The 17768-nt window shown below is 41.4% G+C and overlaps 2 protein-coding genes and 1 long non-coding RNA gene across 6 annotated transcripts in view; 2 read left to right on the forward strand and 1 right to left on the reverse strand.

Annotated features, from left to right (window-relative positions):
- Positions 1 to 5718, forward strand: syt1b (synaptotagmin Ib). 2 transcript variants are annotated; one of them, XM_017406054.3, is made up of 9 exons: positions 1 to 1397; positions 2221 to 2382; positions 2592 to 2773; positions 3092 to 3202; positions 3298 to 3465; positions 3553 to 3720; positions 4523 to 4640; positions 5086 to 5219; positions 5304 to 5718. In XM_017406054.3, exons 2-9 carry the CDS (start codon positions 2250 to 2252, stop codon positions 5508 to 5510), a joined length of 1221 nt encoding a protein of 406 aa, XP_017261543.1. In that variant the 5' UTR covers positions 1 to 1397; positions 2221 to 2249; the 3' UTR covers positions 5511 to 5718. The 2 variants fall into 2 exon arrangements, with proteins under 2 accessions (XP_017261543.1, XP_037834076.1); XM_037978148.1 differs by having other exon boundaries at positions 1 to 2382.
- Positions 3583 to 7403, reverse strand: LOC119617441. The gene is made up of 3 exons (XR_005233697.1): positions 7293 to 7403; positions 4410 to 4609; positions 3583 to 3696 (listed from the first exon to the last, which is right to left on the reverse strand). It is a non-coding gene; the product is annotated as an uncharacterized LOC119617441 (long non-coding RNA).
- The window catches only part of otogl (otogelin-like), a 26660-nt gene continuing 16204 nt past the window's right edge, over positions 7313 to 17768 (forward strand). For 2 of the 3 annotated variants that reach the window (XM_017405526.3, XM_017405525.3), the window contains exons 1-25: positions 7313 to 7586; positions 7877 to 7919; positions 8206 to 8251; positions 8499 to 8577; positions 8681 to 8773; positions 9683 to 9837; positions 10386 to 10507; positions 10637 to 10842; positions 11258 to 11382; positions 11571 to 11677; positions 11779 to 11885; positions 12005 to 12130; positions 12231 to 12339; positions 12995 to 13041; positions 13128 to 13273; positions 14267 to 14393; positions 14484 to 14661; positions 14743 to 14867; positions 14948 to 15157; positions 15292 to 15460; positions 15574 to 15648; positions 15855 to 15898; positions 16123 to 16288; positions 16794 to 16901; positions 17069 to 17207. In XM_017405526.3, the coding sequence (XP_017261015.1) occupies positions 7514 to 7586; positions 7877 to 7919; positions 8206 to 8251; positions 8499 to 8577; positions 8681 to 8773; positions 9683 to 9837; positions 10386 to 10507; positions 10637 to 10842; positions 11258 to 11382; positions 11571 to 11677; positions 11779 to 11885; positions 12005 to 12130; positions 12231 to 12339; positions 12995 to 13041; positions 13128 to 13273; positions 14267 to 14393; positions 14484 to 14661; positions 14743 to 14867; positions 14948 to 15157; positions 15292 to 15460; positions 15574 to 15648; positions 15855 to 15898; positions 16123 to 16288; positions 16794 to 16901; positions 17069 to 17207 (2925 nt within the window). In that variant the 5' untranslated portion in view covers positions 7313 to 7513. The remainder of the gene's footprint in view (positions 7587 to 7876; positions 7920 to 8205; positions 8252 to 8498; positions 8578 to 8680; positions 8774 to 9682; positions 9838 to 10385; positions 10508 to 10636; positions 10843 to 11257; positions 11383 to 11570; positions 11678 to 11778; positions 11886 to 12004; positions 12131 to 12230; positions 12340 to 12994; positions 13042 to 13127; positions 13274 to 14266; positions 14394 to 14483; positions 14662 to 14742; positions 14868 to 14947; positions 15158 to 15291; positions 15461 to 15573; positions 15649 to 15854; positions 15899 to 16122; positions 16289 to 16793; positions 16902 to 17068; positions 17208 to 17768) is intronic. The other variant, XM_017405527.3, reaches the window with a different exon arrangement.

Genomic DNA, 17768 nt, shown 5'->3' on the forward strand with positions numbered 1-17768 from the left:
CTACAACTCAAACCGGAAGTGTCTTGTGTTGCCTAGAAACGATTCTTCTTCTGTGATGGAATTTCAGCACAGAGCGAAATGTGGCCATCTAGCGGTCTGAGTGGTAAGTTTTTCACTCTCCTGCGTAGCTGTCTATCATTCGTTTGTTAAAACTAATCTGTAGCAATTTTCTGAATTTCACTAACAACATACATGTATTTAAGTATAAAATAAAATATTTTTATCATCACAAAGTCATTACATTAAAATAGATGTATACACATACACCACATTTTCAGATGTACATCTACAAATTAAACAAATAACTTGCAATCATTTTAATATTAATGATAACCTAAATATAAAGCAAGCAAACAAACAAAAATCAAAGAAAAAAGGTGCAGGTTGAAGCATTTGCTTATTTCAGCATTATAAACAAACTATTTTGTACAAATCTTTCAGTAAAAACATTTCCCAGTTTACAGTTTATACTTTTTTAATTTACAGAAAAAGAGTTTTGATTCTTCTGATTGAGTTAGATTTTTCTGATTTATCTTGTACGTATAAAGTTGTCTTTCATTGTAAAACGTCTTAAAATGTAAATCAACATCACAAACTCTAAAAATTGCACATTTAAGAGAGCTATCTGTGTTAAACTGCCATTCCTGAGTGACTAAGATCCACCGAGTGTGTTTTCCCAGGCTGAACACCACCGAGAGATATTATGTTGCTCCACCCCTTCCACCCCCACCCGTGTTCTCCCGTTGTTCTTTACCTTCTGTACAGTCCAACGTCAAGGTGAACTGAGCAGGACCGGAACCTGATCTCTGCAGAAACCACATCCTAAGTTTCTAAATCAGGCTACATCATCTATACATGGACGAAATGAGACAGTTCTGCAGCTACAGCCAGATGCACACACTCACACACACTCAGAGGTGTCCACTCTGAATGTAAATGTCCTTCTGCTGCTGAACCCTCAGTATGCTAACGAGCTGTAAAAAGCCGTGTCACTACACTAATGAATAAACATCAGAGGGTGACCTGCAGGGATGGGACAGAGGTCTCGGGAGGTGGGGCGTTAGCAGTGAAGACCACAGCTCCCCTGAGATCTGAATGGACAGAAAAGAACGCACATTCACCCCAATACTGAACTCACACATACACACACAAAAACACACATCAATCCCAGCCTCACCTTCCCCACCCTCTCTCTTGTTCCCTCTGGATGGAGCATTCACACACCTGCTCTGGTTTTCTTTATGTCTGAAGAGCGGGGAGACTAATAAAGCCCTAACGATACGCATCTCACAGTTTTTCTCTGATTCTGACATTTTTCCCCCTCCTGCTTGACACCTCCGTGTAAAAAAGGAAACGTCTTTGCCTCCTAATCCAGCTGCGGGGACATCTTATTACAGGTATGTGTTTAAATTATTCTAACTTTTATTATTGTAAAGATGACTTGGTGTCTTTTGTTTTATTGTCATCAAACACTGAAACCGTTTTTTGACTGCCTTTATAATTATTGGCAACAAGATATATTTAAAAAAAGAGCTGTTTTTCACTTTTTTGGGAGACAAATAGAAAACTCTGAATCACTCAGAGAAAAATAATGTTAAAATATGCAGAACAACCAGTTCTCTCAAACGCTTTATTTTTATTTATTTCTTTTTGCACCTTGAATTCAGGCGCCTCGGATGTTGTTTGTTTACTTGTGTTGCTTTCTGCCTAAAATTTGTGGGAAAACCCAGAAATACACGAACAGGAGCTGAAACGATACAACCCCGAGATACAAAATATATCTCATATCTCACCAAAAAACAAACCCAAAACCTGTTTTTTTAATTTTATTTTATTTTACTCATCTTTCATTCACTTTGCATGACCTTGGCGCATCCGTCTGACCTCTGGCGGCTGAGAGACCCACGCTTTAACCCTCCCTCCCCACCAGAACCTCACAAGTTTGGCAGCGACAGCAACTTTCATATCCTGTCTTCAAGCGTTATTGCCAGGCCAGCAGAAACAGGAGAAGTTATTTGACGCTAGCGTACATACTCTGTCTGGAAGCAACTTATTGCATCAAATATTTGATCGACAGTCAATAAAGAAACTCAGTTTGGAGTTTGGAGAGAGATGCTCCTCAAATTCAATAAACTGCACACTTGAAGGAGATTTGGAGCTGCGTCTGGCTCTGTTTTGTTGAACCAAAGCATTTTTTCTTCTTCCCCGTTCCTCTGCCAGTTTGATTTCTGGATCCACTCCTCCTGACGATGAACCGCCGAGCTGCGCCGAGTGCCTCATTCAGGCCCGCCCATGCCCCGAACGCCACTGCACCACCGGGCCAAACACGAGCCGGGGGCCACAGCGCCAGAAAGTTCATGAATGAGCTGCGCAGCCTTCACAGTGAGTTACACACCTCATTTAACGTTTATTTATGCCTGTCAGTGAAACAGAAAATCATTACTTTTGTATAAGAGACCGAAGCTTTTGTTGCATTTTAGAAAACCTCCCAGCTTTGAAAACAAGTTGAGAAATTAAACAATTCTGAGTTGTGATGTAAGATTAAAACTGTGTAAAATATCGATGGACAATGATTGTGTGTGTATTTTTAGAGCCATCCTGGGCTGTTGGTGCCCTCTCTGTGGTGAGCTTGTGCATTGTGCTGTCGTGTGTTGTATGCATTTGGAAAAAGCGCTTGATAAAGAAGGACAAGGACAAAGAAAAGGACAAGAAAAAGGGGAACGAGAAAAGCAAGGGAGGCTTTGACACTGAAATGGATGGGGGTCACGATGAGGTAAGCTACCACACACACACGCACACACTCACACACACTCACCTGCTGCAGAGACATTGTCCTTGCGATGTATCACAGTCCTGACATGTGGGTCACCCAGAACGAGTAAAACTGTCAGTGTCTGTTGAGACTAATGGACTTTCTGCACATCGCTCATTTTAAAGCAAAAGACAAAATGAGGTGAGAAAAGTTGTTTTGAGGTGGATTAAAAAAAAACAAAAAAACCTAAAGTTGTATGACTTATTGTGTGACTGGACATGTTGTAGACAGGCATGTTTTTAAAGGTATACTCCTTTACCTGGGTGTGTCTGTGTGTAGCCCACGAAACACGAAATCAAAGAAACAAACCTCTCAGAACCCGAGCCCAAAGAGGAGGAGAAGCTCGGCAGACTACACTTCACGTTAGACTACAACTTCACAGAAAATACCGTGAGTTGCTGCTGCTCTGCTCGTTTCCCTTGCCCCCCGCCGACTCTAAAATGACACGTTTTTGAATTCTTTTCGTCCCCCCTCGATGACTCCAGCTGGTCGTAGGCATCCTGCAGGCTGCGGAGCTTCCTGCCATGGATGTAGGAGGCAGCTCTGACCCTTACGTTAAACTCTACCTGCTGCCCAACAAAAAGAAGAAGTTTGAAACCAAAGTTCATCGAAAGACGCTGGAGCCGAACTTCAATGAGACTTTTACCTTTAAGGTAAATTTCCTATAAATAGACCCAGAGCTTTAACCCACGTCCACACGAAAAACAGCATGGTTCCAATGACTGTGCTGTGCTCCTCAGCTTCCATACACAGACCTGGGAGGCAAGACGCTGGTGCTGACCGTGTACGACTTCGACCGTTTCTCCAAGCACGACGCCATCGGGGCGGTGAAGATCCCGATGAGCAGCGTGGACTTCAGCCAGTCCCTGCAGGAGTGGAGAGATCTGCAGAAGGCAGAGAAAGAGGAGGTGGGACCTGTTTCTGCACCGAGGTGACGTTTGACGTGAACCGGCGTCGCTTAACGCAGAACTGAAATAAACCTCTTAAAATGGGAAGAGGGAATAAAAGAGGGATGCATTAGTGGGGTACTTCTGGGTTTTCAAACAGCGATCAAACACTTTAACAGATAAACCAAGATTCAGCTGAAGAAGTTTGAAATTGACCAATATGCACTACAGTTCTGAGTGGACGCAAAATATATGATTTTATAACCTAAAGCTGAAATAAAACCCACAAACTAAAATATGCAGCTCAAATCACAAAGAGACTTTCATTTCTGTTTTTTCGCGGTCAGTCAGCTTTACTGTATTTACAGCCTCAATTCCTCCCAGAATGCATTATAAAACTGCAGTAACATGAAGAAGACGGCTTGTTTAGTTGATAATAGTGATTTTACTGTCAAAACAACTGTACAGTAACATACTCTGCATCGCTTCAGCAGGAAGGAAATATTGACAAAACAGTTCTTTACATTTAAAACTATAAAAATCATTTACAGTGTACGTTGTATATAATTTACTGTCTATTTTATATCATTTCACAGTTATAATTTTTTGGTGAGTAGGAAACAAGGTGACATATAGTCGATGTTTCCCTATTTGAAGGAGAATTAAGCAATATTCGGCTGATATTTGAGCTAAAAACCTGTAAAACCCACCCATGTGAACCGTAGTGCCGTGGCCCCTCTCACAGACATTATTAAAGTTGCATGATCCTTGTAACAGAGTTGGTAGCTGTTCTTCCAACAGGTAACTCATTTCTGTGCATTAGAGCGAGCGACTTGGAGACATCTGTTTGTCCCTGAGGTTTGTGCCGACTGCAGGGAAGCTGACTGTGGTGGTCCTGGAGGCCAAAAACCTGAAGAAAATGGATGTGGGTGGATTATCAGGTGAGTTAAAAAGCAAAAAAATTATATAAATTTGCATGTGATTTAAGGTCGATGTTGGAGTTCCTTCCACCAAGAATGCTTGAGAGTTTAAAACGATAGTTCATATGTTTAGAAGTAGGAACAATTATCCATTTTTAAGGTATAATCAACATCTCTACCAGTTCATTAAGGCCTATTTTATCATTTTGTTGTTTAAACAAGTTTATATAAGGCATATGATACTTGCTCTAAATGTTTTATCAAATCAAGCAAAATCTAAATATTATTTGTGCCTGAGAGTGGGCGTTAAAGTCATTTAATTGCTTTTTAATGGCAGTCTTTTCATCAAACCCAATGGAAGAAAAACCAGGAACCACTCAGACTGACGACATGCTTCCCTGATAGAGTTACTGCTCTGGTGCCAAGCTGCTGCTCTAACATAAAACTCCCCTGTTCTCTCCACCAGATCCTTATGTTAAGATTCACTTAATGCAGAATGGGAAAAGACTCAAGAAAAAGAAAACTACAATCAAGAAACACACGCTGAACCCTTACTTCAACGAGTCGTTCAGCTTCGAGGTGCCATGTGAACAGATAGAGGTACAGCAAATCGCACACCTGCGAACGCACCAACACGACTAAAGCCGAATGAAATCCACATTTTTTTGTGCATCTCCTTTGCAGAAGGTGCAGTTAGCAGTGACTGTGCTGGACTACGATAAGATCGGGAAGAATGACGCCATCGGGAAGTTGTTGTTGGGGGGCAGCAGCAGCGGGACTGAGCTGCGCCACTGGTCAGACATGTTGGCCAGCCCCAGGAGGCCCATAGCCCAGTGGCACAGCCTCAAACCAGAGGATGAAGTCAATGCTCTAATTTCCAACAAGAAATAGACCCCAAGATGTACCTTAGATTTACTTCCAATGGACATTCTTCCTCTTTTTTTAACACCTCTGTATTAAAACGTTGAACAAATTTAACTAACGATACCCTGCTTGGCACTTCACGCTATCAAATTATTATTGAATAAGTCCTTGATTGTACTTAAAACATTATTTAAATTGTGTATATAATTATATCACTATGTTAAGTGCAATAAAATAATGAGTTCTTTTTAATTTGAGGGACTTCTATTCAAGATGTGCACTGATAAAACACAACCAACCTGCAGAGGGAGACAAATTAAAGCGTTTCAGGAAGAAACCCATAGATGATTGATAATGAATGATCTAATTAACCAATTTCTCTCTCTCGATAAAGTGGGTGAGTGTTTCCACAAAAAATATAAATGGGACAAACAATATTATTCAGTGTTTATGGTGTGTCCACCATATCTGATCTGGAAAGTCTGGGAGTTAACATGAATCTTATGTTTTAATATATTAGCATGGGCCCTCATTTAGATGATATTTTTATAAATACAAGTATTAAACATTCAGGAACCATAATGTTTTCACACACAACCTATCATCGTGCACAAGTAAATTAGAAAATTAATACAAAAAGCTTTATAATGTTTGGGATTTTCAGTGTTAGATATAAAATAAATTCTATGATAGTGTAAACAATAAAAATATGGCACCCTGTCAAGACTTAATATCTTAATATCTCTGTAAACATAAAACCTACATTTGAAAACTCTGTAAGCATATTTAAAACCCAAACAATTCTTATTTTGTGTAATCAGAATGTACACTTTGCTGCATCAAATTACCTTTAAAACAGCACTGAAAACTGTGTGTGTATCTTAAGACATATTTTTGTGTAAAGACAAATTTATGCTTGTAACACTTAAGAAATAAGTAAAGCAAATTAAAAACCACAAACTTTCAAATGCTCAAAAGCAAATGATAGGAAAATCTCAAAGAAAAAAAAAATGGAAATTTGGCCAAAACAATTTAAAAATAAAGCACCATAAAAATAAAGCACCATAAAAATAGCGTATAATTAAAAAAGAAATGTTTAATTTAAACATGTGAGCAAATGTAGTAATTGACTAATTATATTAATGATTATTTAATAATTTAAGTAATTAATTAAAATATTAAACTAAATTAAATATTAGTGACTTATTAATAAAATTTAGTTACACATTTCTGCAAAAACAAATATGGTCCAGTAATTATGTATTTTTTAAGTATACACATAAACATTACATTTATTAGAAAGCTGAACATAAACTGATTTTAAAATTTAAATTGCAAAAGTTATATAACACCTTAAACTTAAAAAATAGTAATATGGTTAAAGTTTAGACAGACTAATTTAGTACCAATGTAGCCTAGCTAGCATTTAAAAATTAATTAGGATCAAATGTAGCCTAGCTAGCATCAAAAGGTTGGATAGTTAGGAACCATAGACATTAATACAATGTAGCCTAACTAGCATTCAATTGTTAGTTATAAACTATGTAACCTTGCTAGCATCAAAAGTTTGGATAGTGAGAAATAATGTAGCCTAACTAGCAACTGAATGTTAGCCAATGACGTAGAATTTACGTCATTGATGTTAGCTAGGAACGTTGAGACGGTTCGCCATTTCTAGCGAAAATTAAATACTTCCAACGAAAGATAACTAGTTAAGACGCTTAGCGGTTTATATGAAGTTAATATTCACTGAGTAAAACACAATGTTACAAAAATTAGAGCTTTTTAGGCGTTTTTACTGTAAATTACCTGATTTTCGAATGGGGAGGTCGGTGAGACAGGTGTGGACAAACTGCTCGTCAGTCACTCAGGTGAAGGAGGTGGGGGGAGCTGTCTCCTCCAGGTGGGCTTTCCAGGTACAAGCAGGCTCGGTCCAGCTGCTGCCCACCACATCCCCCGAAGTCCTTTCCTGTCAGGACGGCTGAGATGTCCCGTTAACGTCTCGGTGTGGATTCCTGTCGGACTCTGAGATGAACTTGAAGTGGACATTGAAACGATTTCTTCTCGCGTCGTTTTCAGTCTCCCACCTGCTGTTACTTGAGGGTAAGGCAGAGACCATTTTTCATGGTTAGTTTTCAACCACACGCAGAGGAGCTGGTTTGTGTAATGTGGTGACATGAGGTGACTTTTCCTTTTAATTATTTAAACCAAGGGTAGGAGTTGGGGATTACTTTTAGAAATATTTTCAGCCCTTTTCATATAAAGTTGTTTCATTTTCCAGACAAAAATGATTCAGTTTCACTATATCTACAATCATGACACTGTAAGAGATAATATGCTGCTGCATATGTTGGATAAAACTTTTAATCTGATTTTGTGATTTGATATTTTAGGGGCTCAGATCCAACGTTCAGTGGCAGAAGGAAGATCACAGAGGTAAATATTTGAAATAAGTTATTGCATTAATGTTGCTTTCATGTAGACAGTCATGGGATGATCACACTAAATGCACACTTTCTGTTTCTGTAAGGACAACTGTGTGTGACAGAGATTGTGAATGTGTATGTGTGTGCTTGGACTTTTGTCTGTGAGGCTTCAGTAAAAAAAAAAAAAAAAAAAAAAAGCCCGTTTGGAGTCTGGATTCAAGTGGCGTAAAGTGCACTTAAGTCTCCCCTCTGACTGTTTCTTCCCACTAATGTGCGTGTTTTGTGTGTGTGCGCAGAAGGGCTAATGCACTCCGGAGGAAACGGGATCTCCTTGGGGAGGAGGTTTGTACACTACACCTAAGAGAACCAGAGCAGGTCAGGGCACCCACATGCGCACAACACCTCGCCCGGCACAAAGCTGTCTTTGTAACCAGTGAGACACGCACAAGCATTTCTCCCACTCAGTCTGCCGCAACTTTTAACTTATAGCAGCAGGCACACAGCAGGTGCTGAGTCAGCGATGCTGTAAGAGCCAGAGAATCCTTGAAGGAGCTGATCTTAAGTGTCCTATTGTGTATTGTTTTCCAAGACATATAGGCCCTTGTTGTCGGAGGGTACTCTGTCACGCAGTATTTTGCACAACTACACAGCCAGAGATTCCTCTTCAGGTAAATATCCTACGCAGGTGAGCCCACATGTTTAAGAAAAAACAACAACAGCTCGGGGAACAAACAGTCTTGAGCTCATCGTGTTTTTTTTTTATTTTCTCAGAATACTGCGGCTGCCTTAATGGCGGCTGGTGTCAGGAGGGCGGCGTGTGCGACTGCGCTCAGTTCCAGGCGCTGGGAGACCGCTGCCAAATCAGTAAGTAAAAACACTCACGCACGTCTTCGTGTTTTAATGCCCTCCTTTTTTTTTTTAGGGGTGGGGGATCAGGTCGGATTAATCGCATTCATGCAATCAACAAACCACGCAGCTGCCTGGCACGCTTAAAGGCGCGTCACTGCTTTAATGAGAGAATCAAACACTACACTACACAGGAGACTCTTCAATCATTCAACAGATTCTAATTACCTGAACACACTTTCATAATTATTAGCCTCTTTCCTTCTTTATCTCTTTTTTTTTGTTGAGATAAATACACCACACACGCACACACGAGCACAGATTCTGGTCCCTAGAGCGTCAGATATTGAGTCACTTGAACTTAATTGATCTGCTAAAAGCTGAGTGATGGGGTTTGGTTTCTGTACTCTGATCAGGCTTCTTCTGCAGGAGATCAGAGGTAGCAATAATTTTAAATCTTTCTAATTTAGTGTTGACACACTTTGGAAATACAGAAGCTTAAGAGAGACGAGTTCTGTTGATAATAGATTAATTTGAAAAGGGTTATCAAGCTTTGAAATTGGGCTAATTGAGGCATTGATATTTGCATAAAAAGCCGCCCGCGCTGATAAGATTACAAAGTTTGATTCACTGCAGCCACCACCCACACTCTCAAATTTTGGGAAGGGGCTTTCTTGGGTAGCATCTTGGCACAGCCAGCCATGGGGATTTCCTGTAACAAAAGGTCTTTTGGAAACTCCAGGTTGTTCATTTTCCACGGATAAGTAAAATTAAATAGGCGATGAAAGGTATGAAGGTGAACGCAGAGATGGGATGTATTACTCGCCCACTCAGCTTAATAGTCAGTTTCTGATGAAGTGTTTTTATGCCAACATGTGGAAGTGAGCCACTTTATTTCATATTTTTTAAAAAATGATGTCCTTTCAGTACCTAATCAGGGACAGGACAGAGACGGGATCTGCAGGTCGTGGGGTCAGCACCACTACGAAACATTTGATGGCGTCTACTTCTTTTTCCCTGGAACCTGCTCTTATATTCTGGCTCAGGACTGCCACTCGGACATGCCACAGTACACAGTGTGGGTAAGGCCAGGAATCACCCTTCATTTAAACGTCACAAATTAGACTCTTATTCTTTAGTTTTACTGATAAACAACGATAAAAACTGAAATGATGAGAGTTCTTCTGCAAAATCCTGAAGAGATTTTTTAAAAAAAATAAGCAGAAGCTCATTAGGAAGCCCTTGTAAAAATCACTTTTTTGCATTATATTGCATTTATAGTCAATTTATATGGCAGATTTTTACTATTTTAATTTTTAAAATAATAAATCTAGGATGATAAAGTTTCTTTCATTTTGTAGTAGACTGTAATTATCATCATTTCAGCTAATAAATGCTATTCAAACTGTAGTAAATTTGAATTAACCTATCTTTAATTTCTTTTAAAAGGTAATATTCTAAAGCTTTCCTTATTTTAATTTGTCTCCTGCATAATTTTGTCTACATTTTCATGTAATTAGAGCTCCTTTTAACTGAGTTGTTGCATTTATTCAAAAGGCATCACACAGCTTCATCATTTTCAAACAGGTGGTTGTACAATTTTATTTATTTATTTTTTTTGTGCTATTAGGTTCATAACAGCAGAGTGTGTGAGGGGAGTGGATATTCATGTCCGAGAGCTCTCAGCCTGTTCTTCCCAAATGAGGAGGAGATTCACATCTCTGGTTACCAGGTCCATCAGGGAGGTCGTAGGTGAAGGAAAAACTAAGAAAATACAGCAACCCAGCTACTTCCAAATCATTCCCATTCAGCGTTAAATGATAATAAAGAGTGAATATTTTCAGATGTACATCACCATGTGTGTGTGTGTGTGAAATACAGGCTTAGTCTGCCTCAGACTGTAGGTGGGGTGTTCATCGAGCGACTGGCCGACTACCTGCTTATGAAGAGCGTGTTTGGCTTCTCTCTGGCGTGGGACGGAGGCTCGGGTGTCTACTTGAAAATGAGCGAGGAGCACCAGGGCGCCCCGTGTGGCCTGTGTGGGAACTTCAACCACAACTCCGGCGATGATCTGACCACTTCTCGTGGTAAGACCGACCCAACCGGCCCCTCTTCCTTTCTTCCTTTCACTCAGCACCTACTCATTGCAATTACGGCCATTATACACTCAACACTGATTCTGGCTAATTATAGTAGCAGTGTGACCTGCCTGGGCACAGGGACAGAAGGGAACAGGTAGTTTGGTTTTGAATAGCTGGAAGAAGCAAGAATCTTTTCTCAGATAAGCAGAAATATGAACTAAGGTCTCTATTTGTTCTGGCAAAACACTGTTCTGTAATGTGGGGATAAGCTCAGAGAAACGTTGATATTTACAAACACCTGAATGTTCTCATATTGTCCAATTTTATTTAGACTTCTAGTTTGTATTACACAGTAATATATCATGTTTTTTTCACTGTGGACACTGGTTTCGTATCCTTACATGCTGACTTTGTGTTGCAGGCATTCGGACAGATGAACCTGCAGTGTTTGCCAACAGCTGGACCGTGGATCTCCCTCATGAGAGAGCTTGTCCCTCAGTAGATCTCGACTTTAACGGGCCCTGCAATTCTGAGTCAGACATGGATGTGAGAAACATAGGATCAATGCTTCTGCCCAGTGTTTGCATTTTATGACAAATTAGATGACGATTTTAGAGACATTTCTCAGTAAAATGCCAGAAGGGTCCTTTCATATTACTTTGTTGCACTTTTCTGTCTGTATCGCATAACCTGTGTACTCATTTCATACATTTTTTTACTGTAAATATCTGCAGGACGCCATAGAGAAATGCAGCGCGCTCCTCTTCTTTCCATTTCTGTCATGTCATGAAAACATTGACCCCAATCCCTTTGTTGCCAGCTGTGTCTCTGACCTCTGTGTGTAAGTCAGAACATGATCATTGACAAATGGCTACCTTTTGTTCAGTTAGTCTTTGTGTTAAAGAACCAGATTACCAACCATCATTTTGTGTATTATCTTAGGTCAGATGATGAGGAAACATTTTGTCGTGCTTTGGTTGAATACACCAGAGCCTGTTCACATGTAGGATATCCTGTAAGGGAGTGGAGAGACAGCTTCCCGTCGTGTTGTAAGTTTCCCCTGCAGCCCTACATTATCGGCGAAAACACAAGTTCAGATGATAAAAGATGTGCTTGTCCTGGTTAATGGACTTCTGCTGAAGTAACAGCATGTTCTGTGTTTGCACAGATGACGGCTGTGAGGAGAGCTTTGTGTACAGAGACTGTATCAGCTGTTGTCCACCCACCTGCACATTTGAGAAAGAGTGTCTGGGAACTAACCTGCATTGTCTGGACGGCTGCTACTGTCCTGATGGTATTTAAACTGTACACAAAGGATGGTTGGTCATTTATGTTAAAAAAAAAACAAAAAAAACCCATTTGTTTCATTAAACTGCAATCCTCTTTTTATGCAGGTCTCATCTTACAGAACGGGACATGTATCCCTGTTTCTCAGTGTCCCTGTGTTTACCATGGAACATCGTATGTACAAGGACAAGTGCTTCAGCAGGGCTGCAGTATTTGGTGAGCGCAAACTTACGACTATGATGTTTGCAGATCTGTGGTGAGAACAGGGAACAGGTGGAAGAGAACCTGGAGAGGTGGAGGTATGCAACGGGGGGTGTGGTAAAGAGGTGAAGAAAAGATTCCAGGCAGGATGGAGAAAAGTTTCAGGGTGGATTTGTGACAAAAGGGTGGCAGCAAAGGTCCAAGGAATGGTTTACAAGACAGTGGTGAGAGCAGCTTTGTTGTTTGGTTTGGAGACAGAACAGGAAGTGGCAGAGCTGAAGATGTTGAGGTTCTCCTTGGGAGAGACAAGGATGGACAGGATTAGGAATGAGGTAATTAGAGGTCCAGCACAGGTTGACTGTGCTGGACTGGGAGATCAAGTTAGAGAGGCCACACTGAGAGGGTTTGGACATGTGCAGAGGAGGGACAGTGGGTATATTGGTAGAAGGATGTTAGAGACACAGCTGCCAGGAAAAAGACAAAGAGGAGATATATGGATGCAGTTAGAGAGGACATGGAGGTAGTTGGAGGGAGGACAGAGAAGACAGAGTTAGATGGAGGAGAATGACTCGCTGTGGAGACACTTGAAAAGAGAACAGCCGAAAGAAAAAGAAGAAGATCATGTGGCACATGTAACGTGCTGCTAACTTGCCACACTTTTCCTTTCCAGCGTGTGTTTGGGAGGAGTGTGGAACTGCACTGAGAATAACTGCACAGGTAAGACTCCGCTTCACCGGCATACAGAGCACAGGAGCTGAAGCCTTCAGATGGCAGACCCTGTCTCCTCTTTGTTGCTTTCGCAGCTGAGTGTTCGGTCGTAGGAGACGTGTTTGTGACCACGTTCGACGGCAGGATGTTTCTCCAGCCGGGGGCGTGTCAGTACGTGCTGGCAAAGAGCCGCGGCAGCAGCAGATTCACTGTCACACTGCAGTATACGACCTGTGCAGAGGTAGCACACACTGTTTCCTGCACACACAGATTGTGTAGAACAGATGTGAGTGTAATATCACCAAAGTGTTAAATTATTTAACATCGATCTCGTGATAATTCCATTACATCTAAGTTGTGCAGCAGGGTCTTTGTTCTTATGTAATATTAAAAAACTAATTATTGAGACGGGGGCTCAAAGCAATACAAGTCAGAAAACCTTACTGTGGAAATTCTAATCTAATATCCTTTCAGTCCACATTCTTGAGGAGATGCTTTGCCATCCTTCAGAGATATTTTGTTCTTTAGCTGTTCGTGGCTAACTGGGATTGATCTTTCTCGCCTTTTCTTCTAAAAATACTATACAATGCCAGATGATAGCTTTATTTAGATTTTCCTATTTAGAAGCATTTCTTACAGGCTGTCATGCTGGAGGTTTTTTTCTCCAGCTGATGGAGACTAAAGCCCTTAACTTTCAAACTCCGCAGTTTGTGTTATTGTCAGGATGATGGTGGTCCTGGCCAAGTTTACATTTAAATAAAAGTTCTTAAAATTAAATCTGTCTTTGAATCCTGTTTCCCACAGTGCATGCTTGTAATAATCATCAAGGTTCTGTTCATATGTTTTAGAAAATATAATTTTTTTCAGATTTGTCGCAGAAAGTCAGTTTTCAGTGGATATAAGCCATAAATCCAAACTGAGGAAGATTCTGTGTTTAGATTGTATAGTGTTTTTAATGCAGGAATGCTGAATTCAGATTTGTTTTTATGGTTATAAAATTCTGCATTCAGTTTTGTTTCCTTGACTTTTTAATTGGAGTTGTGCAAAATATTTGACTTTCAGATCTATCTAAAAAAATACTCCTCAGCTTAAAAACACTGAAATTGTTGAGAGATTATTTTAAAATGCAATTGAGATTACAAAGAGGACTCACTCAACTTTAATGTTATATGATGTACCTAATAATCCTGCCATGTCCTCTTCTATTTCTGTATATTTTTCCTTGTGTCCACAGTATCAGGTGTGTATTCAGTCAGTAACCGTGGTGTTGGATGAAGATGCGAGTCATCAGATCACCTTGACAAGAGAAGGGGAGCTGATCATCGGTGTCCACCCAGCTCCTGCGCTCCCTTACATTGATGGTAGAAATCCAAAATGCTTTGAATGACCAAAGAAATGTTTAGAAAATAATTATTTTCTCACTGTGTGTACATTTATCTCCTGGTGTACAGACGCTGTTGAGGTGCACAGGCTGACCTCTATGTTTACACAGCTGAAGGCAGGGATTGGTCTCAAGCTGTATTATGACGGCAGAGGGGGTCGTGTTTATGTGCAGCTGGACAGCCAGTGGCGTGGACAGACGCTGGGCCTGTGTGGAACTTTTAATGGGAATCTACGGGACGATTTCCTGTACGCAAGTTCTTCTCTCTTGTAGAAAAATGCTTTTGAAAAGATGCCTTTGCTGAGTGTTTTTTCTGTGTGTTTGTGCAGGTCTCCAGCAGGTATGATAGAGGGCACGCCTCAGCTGCACGCCAACGCTTGGAAGGTGTCGTCCGCGTGTGTCGCTCCAGTCAATCTGCCCATTATCGACCCATGTGAGATGAACCAGCACAACGGTAATAACTTTAACTTCTCAAGATTTGATAAAAGGCTTTCGATCAAACTGTAATAATAGTTTTACATTTATATCTCCCAGTGTTCTACGCATCCCAGTGTGACGTGCTTTTGGGGAGCGTGTTTGCTCCCTGTCACAGCTACATCAGCCCAAACATCTACCAGCAGCAGTGTCGTTACCAGGCCTGTCGTTGTGGAAGCAGCTGTCTGTGCACAGCGCTGGCTCACTACACTTACCTGTGCTCCAAACATGAAGTGGATATTAATTTCAGATCACAAGTCTCAGAGTGTGGTGAGTTTCTGTTTACCCGAATGTTTTTTTTTCTAAATTACCACGTACCTGAAAGCTCATTACGCTCGTAATAAAAGCGTGATCATTTGTGGCGCGCTGTGTGTAAGTGCATTGCTTTTGTGTTGGACGTGTAGGAGTGGTCTGCCTTGGAGGCATGCTGTACCACTCTTGTGTGTCGTCCTGTGGTCGATCCTGCCGTGCTCTGTCCAGCATTGAGACGTGCAGCCCCGATGACTGCGCAGAGGGGTGTGGCTGTCCTGACGGCAGTTACTATGACGATGTGCGCCAGCGCTGTGTGCAGCTGTAAGACTATAGTTTATCCTTACAGCAGAGATCAGTTGCCCTTTTTATAGCACATTTACCGTAAGCATTCTGCACGCCAACACAGAAAGCATCAGAATATTATTTCTCCTCAGGTCACAGTGTCATTGTTACTCCATGGGTGGGGTGTCACAGCCAGGAGAGGTGACCTTCAGTGCATCTGGACCTTGGTGAGTCACGGCTAACCTTAGCTAGATGGGAAAGTTCAAACCTCCCTTCAGCTGCTCTCCTCTGAGTTACATACCTGAAAACATGGTCTAATGAAGGCTTGACTGGTCGTCAAATGAGACGGAAAGCACTTGATCTGACCCCGTGTGTGATAACATTATTCCCTTTCACAAACACTTTCTCTCTCCTTTCCTGTCTCGTCCTCCAGCTTGTGCAGAAATGGGAAGATGGAGTGCGAGCCAGAGGAAAAAGGTAACCTCTCTGCACTCCTCTCCACCCCCCACCCCCCCACCCCCTTTCCTTTAGTTCCCGCTTCAGTTCGTTCCAACAACAAAGTGCTGTTTCAGGCTATATCCCGCTTGCTGAAATCAAGAGCCTCACGTCTGCAGTTGTTGCTTTGTTTCTGCTGCCGTCGATGTTCTAAGCGAGCGGCGCATTGATTTTGGCGACTGTGTTTGTGTGCCTGATTATTGTAGAGCCCGACAGCGCAGAGGTTGGGGAGTGTCCCGAGGGGAAAGTGTATCACAGCTGCACGGAGCAGAGAGGAGGAGTGGCCTGTGCGCTGACCTGCCGAAACCTGATGTTGAACCTCACCTGCCCACCCAACACGCCATGCATACCTGGCTGCGTCTGCCCTCCCGGGTAATATAAAGACCTGCTTCTGCCTACTGTCTTTAAAAGATCACCATCAGCCTTCTGGTAATGCATATCTGAGATCAGTTCTTTATCTGAAAAAAAGAGAGAAAAGAAAAAACAATTGAGAGCTTGAGAAAGTAAATAAAGCAACATTTATTACCAATTAGTCCCTCACTAATGTGTGAAGCTTTGAGGCTTTATTAGCTTCAATTCAAACAATATCTGTGATTAACTTTAGTCACTGGGGTCATTTGTCCAAATTATAAGTTTATTGTTGTGATCTTGTGTAAATGCAATTTGTTTGATGGTCTCAGGCAAAAGAGATTTTGTCCTCAATTAGATTTCCCAAATTTAAAAGGCTTAACCAACTGACATTAATTAAAGCAGTGGCCGCCTGGAAGCCAGAGTTTGTCAGTAATCAGTTTTAATTAATGAGCAAAAGCACAGCAAGTGGAATTAATTTAGGTGCTTGCAAGTTGTGTACGTCCTGATAAATGTCTCCCCCATGAAGGCTGGTGCTGCACCAGGGCGAGTGTTACTACCCGGAGAACTGCCCCTGCGCTTGGCTTGGCCTGGAATACCTGCCTGGACAAATAGTGGAAACATCTTGCTACAGATGGTAAATATTTTACTGTATTCCTTATTTTTTTTTCTTCTCGTATACACAGTGGTTGAATGATTCCAGAGCCACGTTTTGCATTATTTTTTTTACAAAATTTCAAAGATCTCAGGAACTTCATCTTGCGTGCTTGAAGTAACATTTCCGCCAAATCTCTGTCTCGTCAGTGTTTGCCATCGTGGTTTTTTCAACTGCAGCTACTATCCGTGTCCAGCTGTGTGTACTGTTTACAGCGACAGGCACTACCACACCTTTGACGGCCTCGAGTACGACTACTACTCCGACTGTCAGGTCTACCTGCTTAAGGTGGGTAGAGTGCATTTTCACAAGCGCGAGAAAGAAGGAAAAGAGCTCTTTATGGATTTGATTTTGGCCCAAAACTCTAATACGATTACGTCAGAGAGCTTTTTATAGACGGGGAGTCGAAGGAGTGCGTGAAAGATAGACGGCAAAGGAGGAGCATCTCCCTAACATTTCCAGGCTCAGACTGATACAAATCTGGGAAACAAGATCTAAGCCCGTTTCTTATCTGAAAGGCAGAGTTGGTTTTAAATTAGGGCAGATTAAGGTGCGTTTGTGTGTGTGTGTGTGTGTGTGTGCGTAGGTGTGTGTGTGCTACAGTAGTGCGAGCAGACGGTGAGCAAAGCTGGAAATGACACAAAGAAAGCAGTGTTCACATCAAACCCCAGGGCTCCTGCGCTCCCAGGGATATAGAATTAGAATTAGCAGAACAAACATTCTGGTTCAGGCCTAAATAGGCTGCTGGAAGGAATGGGGAAGCAGATCAGAGTTGTATCTTAACATACCAAAGTATTGGCATGAATGTTTCCTGAGATTTCTGCTCTCGGTTGTTACTTTTCTGATCTT

The sequence above is a fragment of the Kryptolebias marmoratus genome, linkage group LG11 (genome assembly GCF_001649575.2).
Source record: "Kryptolebias marmoratus isolate JLee-2015 linkage group LG11, ASM164957v2, whole genome shotgun sequence".
NCBI classification, from domain to species: Eukaryota; Metazoa; Chordata; class Actinopteri; order Cyprinodontiformes; family Rivulidae; genus Kryptolebias; species Kryptolebias marmoratus.